The following is a 12,845-nucleotide window of genomic DNA, read 5'->3' as shown; positions in this document are numbered from 1 at the left end:
GCTGAGCCTGCGCGTCCAGAGCCTGTGCTCCGCAACGGGAGAGGCCACAACAGTGAGAGGCCCGCTTACTGCAAAAAAAAAAAAAAAAACCACAAAAGAAAAGAAACATTTCGGGCAGTGTGTGCTGTGAAGAAACATAATCAGGGTGGAGGGCCTTGGCAGGTCCGCTGTCTGGGGAAGGGGAATCAGGTGGCCTCTCGGAGGAGGTGACATGTGAACAGGAGCCTGCATGAAGAGGGGACAAGGGTGGGGGAGGTGAGAGGGTTTGTCAGGTGTCTCTTCCATCACGACCCTGGTTTCCTAGTTCAGGGGAGCAGGCTGCACCCACCCGCCCCACACGAGTGGCACGGTGGGTTTCTTGTGGATGTAGGCGAAACCTCTGAGCAAGTGACTCATGTCAGCGCCATTGCTCATCGCTTCCAAGAGGCTGCGATATGTGGGCAGAGTCGCTTTGGGTTGACTGGGGTTTTCCCACCAGGTAACAGCCGTGCGTTTTACCTAGGATCCCACCAACAGAAATGAGAAAGTCCATGGAATTTGATCAGTCTGGTTTGTACTTTATCTTGTTATGTATATATAAATTTATTGTACCTGATTTTATTAAGGGCTATTTTATTTATTTTTAACAGGAATCACTAGATTTGATCTACTTGGAGACTTTGGAAGGTTTAATTGGCTGGGAAATTTCTATATTGTGTTATCCTACAATTTGCTTTTTGCTATTATGACAACATTGTGTCTGGTCAGAAAATTCACCTCTGCTGTACGAGAAGAACTTTTCAAGGCCCTAGGTAATTCTGAGGTTTATGGGTATTTTTGTCTTTTTCTACTTATTAATAATTTTGACATTTCAGCTCATTTTAAGTCTTCATCTATTCATTTTTCCAAATGTGTAAATCCTTAGAGGTCACGTTCCTGACCCACTACTTACTGGTTATGCTCTTGTATAAAATTACTTCATTAAGTCTCATCTGTAAAATGGTGATAGTGTCTTCTTCTTTTAGGACTGTTGTATTAACTGAAATAGTTCTCTTAAGGGCCTAAGCCTAACCCTAGCGCATGGTAAGAGCTCAGTAGACGTTAGCTCTTTGACTATGATGACGAGGGTAGGCGTGATGAGCTGAGGAGGGTGATGTGCTAAAGACATATTTGGGCGTTGATGCCTCTTACTATTTTTTAGTTAAAGGTTTTTTTCAGGATTGGATTTTATAGGTATCAGGCTGACCCACAACTATAATTCTCTTCAGTTAGTCGGATAATAATTCAGAATAAAAATATTAGTGTTCTTGGCATTAATAAGAGAGAGGACATTCATTATGTATTCTATGAGTCATATGCATTGTGACAGTATTAAAAACTCATAGGTTTGGCTAAGCTATAAAGGGTACAAATGTAACCTACGAATGTATTTTTCATGCTTGCTTCAACATTAGTACTAAACATATTTCAGGTTTTGTATTTTAGGAATACCAGGACAATATAAGCTGTCTTGATGTATAAGCCCTCTTGGGTTTAGGGTGTGTAATTTTATAAAAGAAGGGAACGGTACTGATTTATTGTAGAAAGTCCTGACATTAGCCGTTTACCTGAATTGACATCATTTGAATGCTTATACTCCGTATTCTTTTGTGGCTTTTAGCTATTGCAAAAGGCAACATAATAATTGATTCGTTAAGATTCTGTTTTCAGATACTTTAAACCTTATGAACAACAATAAAGCTTTGCATACCACCAAGCCTTTCCAACCCTGATGCTTGAAAGGATGACCTTTGGGAAGGAAGAAGGATTTCAGATTATCTGTTCATGTCTGTTTTACTGCAAATTTATCGTGGGAGGGGGTGGTTGATGAGATATTGGCCTGAAAGGGGAAGTTACATCTCATTTCAGCTGAAGCACCAGATAATCTATGGATTTTAATGCCTAGATTCCTTAATGCTGGTCAGATTAAAATCTAAAGGTGAAGTCAGAATCAAACAGTCCTCTCAGCCAAATTTTTAGAGTTAAAATTTCATTTTTAAGCCGTTGTAGCATCAGCAATATTAGTTAGCCATAATCTCAGATAAATTCCTACTTACCATTCATGAAAATGAGATGGTTATGAATAAATTGCAGTAAATTTAGCATTTGAGTTGGGTATTCTGGATACCATCTTGCTAAGGAAGTCTTTATTAAAACAGTAAAATGTAATTTAACCTAAGGTAAAAGTTGTAAATGTTGTGTTGGCTCTTTGGCCATAAGAGGCAGTGAAATCATCAAGAGTTGTGTAAAACATCTAATAGATACAGTTTTTTTTCCCTAATATTTTCTGTTACTCTTTGGAATGCTCTAAGGAGGGCAATGCCTTATACCTAGAAAATGATCCTCATTAAGTGTATGTCATGTGTGAATGATCTGAGATCTTAAATATGATTTCACTGGGAATCATAATTTGATCATAAAATATAACTATATCCTTTCTTTTTTCTTTTTCTTCTTCTTCTTTTGTGTGTGTGGCAGGTGGGGTGGGAGGGATTTTTCTCTCTGCTGCTGTGCGTTGAGAATCATAACATCTATCTCATAGAGTACCTGGCACATGGCAGACACTCAGAATGTAGCTACCATGATGGTGGTGGAGGTGATTGTTTTTGCAGAAGAGAGACATTGTAGTTTTCCTGAATGCATAACCTTTGCTACACCCAGGTTTTAGAAGTAACTCATTGAAATAATCGATCCTGAAGGGGTTCTGTTCCAGGGAGGGCGTTGGTCACTCGGTCGCTGCTCTCTTTGCCCACGTCCTTCTGCAGCCGGCCTGTGTTAACATGCTTTCTCACGTCCAGCAGTTGTAGATGCCTTCTGTCACTCAGTGGCTTGGCCATTCCTGAACAAAAAAACAAGAACTGTTTTTTTGTGTGTGTTGGATTGATTTATTTTTCCTTTCCCAGTCATGCATCATAGACAGGCTCAATTTTACCTTTTCTTTCATTAAGATATGCAATGATAGAAATTTAAAAATTTGGAGTGCTATGTTGGCTTACGAGGGATATAAAATTGCTTACCAGTCAGGTAGACAACCATCTGAAATTTTAGGGGAAAAATCATCTTATCCAGGTATATTTTTACAAATATCTGAGCCTCATAAAAATTGTTTCCTCAGAATCTTTTCCATGGATGTGTTGCTTATGTGCTCTTGACTGTCTTTATGCTTCATTTTGTTAAAGTGCTCAGAGCTTTAATGCCACTTAAACTCTTAAAATTTCTTCTCACTTTTCTGCCTGTGAGGGCGCAGTATTGTCCTATGTGTCAGGTATGCTATGTAAATAATTGCTGTGTGATACAGAGGGAAAGTGACGTAACTTAAAAGGTAGTAATAATCTTTTACTCTGTGAAATATCTTTGAGTAGTGAAATCTTCTTTATGGTCAGTTCGTTCTGTTGCCATTTCTTTCTTCTTGGTAGCGTCTTCTGTTGCTTTTCTTTTTACTTGCATGCTTTATGTTTTGGTGTGTCTTTCCCTGCATTTTCCTGTGAGTGTGTATGTATGGGTGTCTTTTAAAACAAAAATGGGGTCATCCTCGTTTCAGGTTGTTCCCTGGGAAGGGCACTAGGGTGTGGGGATAAGCTTGCAGGAGGAGGTTTATTAGAAGTTGCTCTTGGGACCAAGATGGAGGGCGGGGCAGGGGCAGGAGCTGTGCGGAGGGCAGTGGCCGCTGCATCTCACCGGAAGCCTCAGCCGGCCCCGTGGGATGTTGGATGAAGGAAGGACTCCCAGGCTGCCCTGAACTAGGGGAGGCCCGACTGCCTCCTGGGCAGCTGTCTTCAGCTCAGGCCCAGGCGCTGCCGGTGGGGAGAAGGGCCCTTTCATCCTACAGGGAGTGTAGCCAGAGAGGCACAGTTCCCTCAGGAGCACGGCACACTCTGCCCGACCTCTCAACAATGCATTAGTTCTTACATCTTCTTCATTTTCCTGCAGGGCTTCATAAACTTCACTTATCAGATACTTCAAGGGATTCAGAAACCACAAAGCCTTCTGCAAATGGGCATCAGAAAGCACTGTGAGACCCACAGCACCGCTCTGCAATCAAGAGCCTGAGCACCCCAAACTTGTGACATTCCCGTCAGTCAGGGATGTTTCCTGCTGACTGTGGTCCATGTTTACGGCCTGGGCCTGTCAGTGTCGTTTTCATAATCTAAGAGCTCGGCTGTTGCAGGTCTTCTTCTTTTTATTTACCTTTGGGGCGGCCCTTGTAGTTCCCAGCCAGGTGCAGCCTCCTCAGGGCGGCACGTCTTCTGGGGCCATGTTTGCTTGCATCAGTTATGCGCCCATATGAGAGTGTTAGAAAAGGCCAACTTTGGGGCTTTCTAAGGATTCACTTAAATCTTGTTATATATTCCATTCAAAACGAATTCCATTCATGCCCTACATGAAAGGGCATCCTTGGTACTTAGATGTGAAATTTCTGCAAAAAAGGAAAGTTTATAGATGATATTGCAGTGGGTACATTGGAACTGTAAATGGTTGCAAATTATATTTTTCACTTCCTTAAAGAAAAAACAAAAGCGTAGTTCTGATTTATGTTACAGAATGATATTGATTGGACTTTGAGTCAAGGGAAAAATACAAAATTCTTTTAAAACCTGAGCCTTGGTAGGATGCCACAGGAATACCTCCTACTGTCCAGTGGAATAAGCTATGGTAGGAAGTATTATGTAATCATACTTCTCTGACAGTTTATGTGCATATAATTCAATATTACCTCTCATAACATAGTTGCCAGTGTTGAATACACTTGTAACTTATATTTTGCCTTATAGGCTATATGTACACTCAGTTTTTTTTAAACATTTTTTTCAGAAATCCCTTAATTCCCTGTGTCCATTATGAACTATAAATGCTCTGTGGTAGACACCCCTTCTGTCGCCACAGTCTTCAGGCTTTGACCACTTCTGTACATGCCAATTTAAACATCAGACTTACGAATGTTACCATTTAACACCCAAAACACACAGCATCAGCATTCATGATGTAAGAAAAGTTTTGCCGTGTATTGTGGTCTGATGATCATTCAGTTATTAAATTGTAAATAATTCTTGGGATGGGTTCTTGACTTAAGTCCACTGAATAAAAGCTATAACATTATACTCCGTGTTACCATCCACTAGGATCGAGTACCAGAAATTGTGCATGCAAAAGTAGCAGATGGGTCCACTTGCACACAGTTCATATCATGCAGCCTCTGTAAACACATATGTTCATATGCGCTGTGTGTTTGGCAACAGGTTGTGTTCAGACAAAAGTAAAAGAACAGTTTTCTCAAATTGTTGAATTTAAAGGGTTTTTTGGGAGAAATTTATGAAAAACAGGCTATATATATTTTGACATCAAAAATTTCCACTTAGATCCAATATAATAAGAGAAAGTAACCCAAAGCTCCATTATGTATACTTCTCCTTTATTTATACCTCTGCATTTCCTTCTGAGCTTCTTTTCCTGTTAAAATGCAGCTTAGTTTTAAAATAAAAGAACATTTTGTGATTCTAAACAACACTCAGTAAATACCACCAGTCTAGTATGGGTGAATTTCTCAGCATAAGATCCACATACTGAGAAAATGAATAAAAATTGGCTGCTTTCTAATTTTACTGGTAATTATACCTATTTAAGTGTTAATTGCAAGTTTTGATTTTTACTGAAACTTGCTTGCTTTGAGCAGACCAGGTCAAGGGGAGAAGAGAAAGGAATTCCTTTAAATAAAAGAATATCACTTTTAACTTACACTAATTTCAGGGCAGACATCCAGAGGAAGAGCTTCTGGGTATTTGTAAGATGTCTGAAAATTTTTGAGTAAAATATTAAACTTTTCAATGTCTGTATCAACTCTTTGTTCATTTGAAAGTTTCTTTCCATCAAGAGGACTTAAGCCAGGTTTGGATTAGTAAGGAGTGAAATGTATTATAAATTCCTGAAGCTCTTATTGGATGCTTCTTCACTGCTGTGTGGAGCAGAGGGATGGTTTTGAACCTTGGGTGCCAGATGCCTTCTGTGGAAGCAAATATAGGTTGTCACATCCTTGGTCTGCACGTAATGACAACCACCTGAGGCTCTAGCAACACCTGGTGCATTCCTGGTCACAAGCACAGTCTTCCTCTTGAGGGAGACACTTACTATAAATGCAGGCGCTTCTCCTGCATGCACGCTGGAGGCTGGCATGTGCACCTGTGGCAGAGGTGGCTGCGGCGCACTGAGACCGAGCACTGGAGGACCGGTAAGGACAGACAGGCACCCGTGAGCTTCCTGTTACTGCAGTTGTGAGTGCAGTGGAGGGCGAGCACGAGGCCTCAGGTCCGAGGTCCCGGTGCCGGCGGTCGGACGGGCCTGAAACTGCCTTCCTTCTAAGTGGGTGGGGTACATCACTGACTGCGTTAAATCAAATGCTCCTTTTATTTTTTCTCACCACTAGGATCTATTTTAAAAGGGCATTAGGCACTGCAATCACAAAGTTTCTTGAGGAGACTGGGCCAATTCTTATCATTCATTGGTTCTACAGTATGTAAATAAATTATTTTGAAGTTATAAATTTTACAGATTATAATGTTTGTAATGATTTTTACTGATTTTCCAAGATATTTCTTAGATTTAAAATTTGTTTAGCTTTATATACATTCTGTGTAAAAATAGACCTGCTGTAAATATGAGACTTTATGTGAAAATTACACACACACACACACACACACACACACAGGTTAGCACCTTCAGTGCCACACTGAGGGGCTGACAGTGGATGAGAATGAAACCTTCCTGGTGGTTCTGAGTCTCGGGTGTGTCAAAGGTGCATATATACCTGACCTTCGGGGCACTGACTTCTGCCTGGTTTTCTGGAGCAGTCGGCCTCCCTGTGGCCTCTGTAACCGCCTTATTTGCCAGCAACACAGGCTTACATCGTGTGAAAGCCCTAGGTGGCTTTCTATGTTGTTAGCACAGTATTTAGTATATAAAGGCAGAGTTCTTAAAATAATTTTTTTTAAAGTATGAGGATACATGCAGTACTGACTTTTTAAACTTTTAAAAAATTGGTATGATGTTACTTTAAAAATAATGTTTGGATGCACTGGCAAATTATTTTTGTTTACAGAGTGTTTTGTTTACAGGTTATCAGTCTTGTTTCTATGAGATACTTTTAGTGTGACTTTTTAAATGTCTCAGAAATTAAAGTTTTACAAAAAGTGATTTCATATTTTGGTTTACAAGTACTCAAATGTGTTTTTTATTTTTAATCTTAAATACCATCATGGCTAAAACTTAAGGGCGTATATAGGTTATTTTCATTTCAGTTTTATAAAGGGCAATAACTATTCTTATGGAATGTTGAATTGAGGGAGGAGTGGATATTTTCTCTCCTTTTTGTTGGGGAGTTTTTGATGGATCAATTTCTTGCAACCTAAAATGTAGCATCAATAATTGAAATCATGTATGTTGTTTCTTTGACTTATTTAGGTTTGATTTCTCTAATTTCTTCCATTGAAGGACTGAGCCATATACCTGATTGTGGTGTGAGCAGCTTAATCCAGAGTGCTTGGAAGGCAAAGGCCTTTAGCATGTGGTTCATTCACTGACAAACAGAAGCCTCTACGGCAGTGGCTTTCAGACTTCTGACCAGAGTAAGAAATCCAGTCTACATTGTAACACACACACATACATACTTCTATACACAAACAAAAATTTAACGGAACAGTACCTACTTTTACTGTGTGTGATGCATGCTGGCTTTTTCTATTCTGTTTTGTTGGTATTTTTAAAAAAATACTTGACACAAACCACCAAGTCATTTCCTGGCTGAAAGAATACAAAGCATTTTTTTGGCTTTTGAATATTGTTCAGGTAAAATTCATTATTGCAAATACCACTGAAACAAAAGGATTGCATGTGCAAATTACTTGTTCCACTGAAAAGAATGTAATTAAAATCAGTAGAAATCGCTCAGACTCTAAAAAGTGGATTATAAAATTTCAAAACTAAGTGATTGATCCATATGTCTTAAAGGAGTAGTGCTGGGAGCTAGTTTTCAAGATAAGTTATTTAACTTCCAATTCTTTGCAATTCAATTAGGAAAAATTTTTTCGAGTTCAAATGTAATCAAACAAGAAATTCACACAAAACCCAGTCATCCTGGATATGACTTTGGTGCTGTGCTCTTCTAAAGGTGTGAAGAAGTCAGGTTCTCACAAGCATGGATTACAGAAAGCAGGGCAGCAGCAGCTGTGCATGTCTTCTGAGGACCAGAGAGAAACAAGGATCTTCAGTGTCAGTGTGAGGACGCTGAGATTCAAATGTGGGCTGTGAATCTGAGGAAGAAAGTTTTTTCAGTTTCTAAGAATACTATGTGAAGGATGTAATGTCTTTCCCTTTGAAAAGCTATCATTAAAAGAATGTACTGCTTACAAACAGTGACACTGAGGATCGAGGATTTGGGACACTTCTGGAGTTGGCGTATTGGTTCTGCAGCCTTCCCTTCACAGCCCTCTGGAAATCTTCTACAGTTTTTCTCTGTCGGCTTAACAGTGGGCTTGAGGATGGGGTGACAGAGGTATTATTGCCGATGCTAGCACCTGTCCCTCCCCGGCCTGTGCCTGTTCAGAGAGTTTCTCATCACCTCCACTCTCTCTCATCCTCTGACTTCAGTCTCAGCAGTGATTCACTTCTTTTCTCTTTTTAGTCCTCACTGTGGCATCTCATCAGACCTCGAGGTCAAGGAGGCGAAGGGGGCGTGGGGCGAGGGAGGAGGCGGTGTGGTGTTCTTGCTGTCAGCAGCCCGGAGACCTGGGAAATGGGGAAATACACGCCTCCATTCTACAGAGAAGGGGCCCAAACACACGAAGGGTGAGGTTTGCTGAGGTCACACAACTAGGGAGTTGAAGAGCTGTCTGTGAACGCAGGTCAGTATCACTGAGTCTCACCTCTTCCTGGTTTGGGGGTTTTGATTTCTTAGTGACTCCAGTCGGGTGGTTCAGAATTTTCCAACGCCGGGATATTGAGTCAAGTGTTTGAACATCGTCTGTCTTTCGGCTTGTCTTAGTGCTGGTGGGGAGTTGCAGAAGTGTGGCATAGTCCCAGGGTCCATATTTCTAGGCCTTAGAAACTCAAGCAGACTTGATTCTTTCTCAGTTATGCAGCTAAACATTTAGTAATGCAGATAACATAAGTAGATATCTAAGATGTGGTTCTAAAATGAGACCAATTTTATGTATATAGCTTGCAAAAGGGACTTAACTGCTTTAACTTGGTAATAACAGCAATAATAATAATAGCAGTAGCCACTTAAATAGTGCTCGCCTGTGCCAGGTATTGTTCTAAGCATTTTACATGTGTGTGTATATGCATGTTTATTTAAATACGTAACTTATTTAATCCTCCTGACAATCCTGTGAAGTAGGTACTGTTAATATTCCCACTATGCAGATGAGGAAGCTAAAGCACAGAGAGGTTAAGTAACCTGCCCGGGGACCCACAGGACACAGGATTCGAATCCCATGCCAGCTGGCTCCTGAGTCCTTACGCTTAACCACTTTATAAACATTGCTTCTCAGATAGACTTTATTTACCACTTAAAGCCGATGGAAAGAAGGCACCTGTTTTCACACAGGAGGCCCTGAGACTAGTTGACAGAGCCCTGTCTAAGATCAGAGCCTCTGAGACCGAACAAAGGGACTTGTTTAAAATTGTTACCTCTCTTCGTGGTGCTTGGTGAGGACACTGAACCAGGTAGAGAGCGCGTGTGAGACACTTGGGCTTTAAGAATGCGGCTTGATTGCCTTGGAAGAAAACGGTTCGGGAAAAGTTTTTTAAAGATGATGGCTCTGCTCCACGTGTCACAGGTCGCAGCCCTGCAGGTTTCCCGCAGTCCAGCGAGCTCTGCATTTGGGAGGGGTTTAGGTAGAGCCGCTGTGAGCCACTGGTGCTCAGCGAGCACAAGCCTGGAACTGGCGGCCTTGAGCCCCAGTGTGGGCCGACCAGAGCTTCGGTTTCCTCATGATTTCTGCATTCCTTTCCTCAACAGGTAAAAGGGTCAGGACCTGCGGTTGTGAAAAAGCGCGAGGAAACAGTAGCCATAGTTATCTACCAATCTGAAAGGGGGGGAATCACACCTGTGTACCACGTAGTAGAAAACGCCAGGTGGCTTCTGTATCTATGTATGTGTTATCTGTGTATGTGTATCTGTGTATCAGTGCATGTGTATCTGTGTATGTGTATCAGTGTATGTTTATCTGTGCATGTATATCAGTGTATGTGTATCTATGTATGTGTTACATGTGCACCAGGCTGTGGCCGACATGCCACAGCCGCTGACACAGGGCCTGAAATGTTAGGTACTTGATAAGTATTAGCTGTTATTTTAAATAATTTATTTAAATGTTCTCTTATAGTTGCTTGACACTTTTAAGATAATGTCACAATTAGTTGTAGCAGATCCTATAAAGGAGTAAAATAAGATTTTAAAATTTTTGCTAGTGGGGGCTGTATAGGAACAACTGAGACCAGCTCCGTAAAGGCCATTCAGCATTTATCTGGTCCATGTGGGGCTTTTCTAAGTGAGTCCTCACTTATCCTTGTGGAAATTTTTCATCTACTGGAGTTGCCTAAAATCATCATTTCTTAAATTATGATGAGGATTTTGGAATCGTACAGGCTATGTTAAAAACTTGTAACAAACAAGAAAGCATTTTTGAGTCTCCACATCCTCATGTTTATTTGGATAAGCTTGAAAGTCTAGATGTATCAAACATTAAATTAATTACAGTTTCCTTATGAGGCTTTGTCTTTGAAATAGAAGCCAAGTCTCTGTCTACAAAAGGCAGTGAGGAATTCCCTGGCGGTCCAGTGGTTAGGACACAGTGCTTTCCCTGCCGAGGCCTGGGTTCAATCCCTGGTCGGGGATCTGAGGTCCCACAAGCCTCGCAGCTCAGCCAGAAAAGGTGGGGGGTTGCGCAATGGTATTGGACCGTTACAGTGTTTCTGCTGATTTGCCTGATCTAAGTCAAGTTTCAGCGTTTAAATTGTCATTGTAATTCCATGTGGTTGCTCTGTGACGAACCACATGCCACCACAGGATTGTCGTATGTATATGGAACCCCCTTTGTTCATGAGCTTTTTTTCCTACCAATAGATGTAGGTTTACATCATTCCATTGAATGGCTATATAGTATTCCTCTTGATGTGTATGGACCATATATATATTTTCTTTTCGGTACGCGGGCCCGTCACTGCTGTGGCCTCTCCCGTTGCGGAGCACAGGCTCCGGACACGCAGGCTCAGCGGCCATGGCTCACGGGCCTAGCCGCTCCGCGGCACGTGGGATCTTCCCGGACCAGGGCACGAACCCGTGTCCCCTGCATCGGCAGGCGGACTCTCAACCACTGCGCCACCAGGGAAGCCCCATGGACCATATTTTAATCAACTCCTTAGGGATGGGTGTCTAGATTATTTCCAATTTCTAACTACTGTAAATACTAACAAATAGCTTTCTACATGTATCTTAGCACACTGTTTTATTATCTCCTTAGAAGTTTATAATGAAAAGCTCCTCTTTCTCGTACTCTCACTGTTTCACTTATAGCCACCAAATGTGTGGGGTTTTTTTCTACACCAAGTATTTCTCCAATTCTCTGTGGATAACTACATGGGTTTCCTACAATTCAATTCAATTCTGACACTATCTTCATGAAATTTAGTGCACACCCACATGTTAGGGGCTCAGTCCCAATAAGACTGGCTGCCTACCCGCCCTGTCCCCCCGCTTCAGATGCTGATCCCAAGCCCAGGCTGTCACCTGTGCTTCTGAACAACCCGCTGTACATCAGAGGGTCCCAAGACCCCCTCCTCCAGTTCAGTAGTTTGCTAGGGCAGGTCACAGAATGCTGGAAAACAGTTGACTTGCTAGGTTACCTGTTTCCCATAAAGGATACAAGTCAGGAACAGCCGGATGGAAGAGAGGCACAGGCCAGATTCGGGGAAGGGGCACTGAGCTTCCCCACCCTCTCGGGGTGCCCCACTCTCCTAGAGCCTCCACGCGTTCACCGACCCGGAAGCTCTCGGAGTCCCTTCAGTTAGCGGTTTTCGTGTGTGTGGAGGCTTCACTATATAGGTGTGATGGATTAAATGATTGGCCACTAGCGATGAGCTCACCCTCCAGCCCCTTTCCACTCCCCAGAGGTCAGGAGGGTGGGTCTGACCCCTAATTAGTTGGTTGATTCCCCTGGCCATCCTTGGGGAGTTTCCAGAAGTCACCTCATTCAGTGTGGAGAAAAGGGAACCCTCCTACACAGTGCAGCCACTATGGAAAACAGTGTGGAGGTTCCTTAAAAAATCTAAAGATAGAGTTACCATATGATCCTGCAATCCCACTCCTGGGCATGTATCTGGAGAAAACTCTAATTAGAAATTTTACATGCACCCCAATGTTCATAGCAGCACTAGTTACAATAGCCAAGACATGGAAACAACCTAAATGTCCATTGACAGATGAATGCATAAAGAACATGTACACAACGGAATGTTACTCAGCCATAAAAAAGAATGAAATAATGCAGTAAGTCAGACAGAGAAAGGCAAATATCATATGATATCACTTTTATGTGGAATCTAAAAAGTGGTACAAATGAACTTATTTATAAAACAAATTCAGACATAGAAAACAAACTTATGGGTACCAAAGAGGAAGAGTGGGGAGACAAATTGGGAGTATGGGATTAACAGATACACACTACCATATATAAAATAAATAAACAGCAAGGATCTACTGTACAGCACAGAGAAGTATATTCAATATCTTGTAGCAAACTATAATGGAAAAGAATCAGAAAAAAAAGAATATA

The 12,845-nt window shown here is 41.6% G+C and overlaps 1 protein-coding gene across 5 annotated transcripts in view; it reads left to right on the top strand.

The window, feature by feature from the left end:
* Positions 1 to 12,845, top strand: part of LMBR1 (limb development membrane protein 1) — a 175,560-nt gene that overhangs the window by 134,358 nt on the left and 28,357 nt on the right. For 3 of the 5 annotated variants that reach the window (XM_029233646.1, XM_029233648.1, XM_029233651.1), the window contains one exon: positions 630 to 1,019. The exons of 1 other annotated variant lie outside the window; for it this stretch is intronic. In XM_029233646.1, the coding sequence (XP_029089479.1) occupies positions 630 to 904 (275 nt within the window). In that variant the 3' untranslated portion in view covers positions 905 to 1,019. Of the gene's footprint in view, positions 1 to 629; positions 1,020 to 3,948; positions 7,011 to 12,845 lie in introns of those variants that run through there. One more of the 5 variants, XM_029233647.1, reaches the window with a different exon arrangement.

This window comes from Monodon monoceros, unplaced genomic scaffold (assembly GCF_005190385.1).
Source record: "Monodon monoceros isolate NGI ecotype Baffin Bay Population unplaced genomic scaffold, NGI_Narwhal_1 Super_Scaffold_2, whole genome shotgun sequence".
In the NCBI taxonomy this organism is placed as follows: Eukaryota; Metazoa; Chordata; class Mammalia; order Artiodactyla; family Monodontidae; genus Monodon; species Monodon monoceros.
This window is presented reverse-complemented; position numbering and strand designations above follow the sequence as displayed.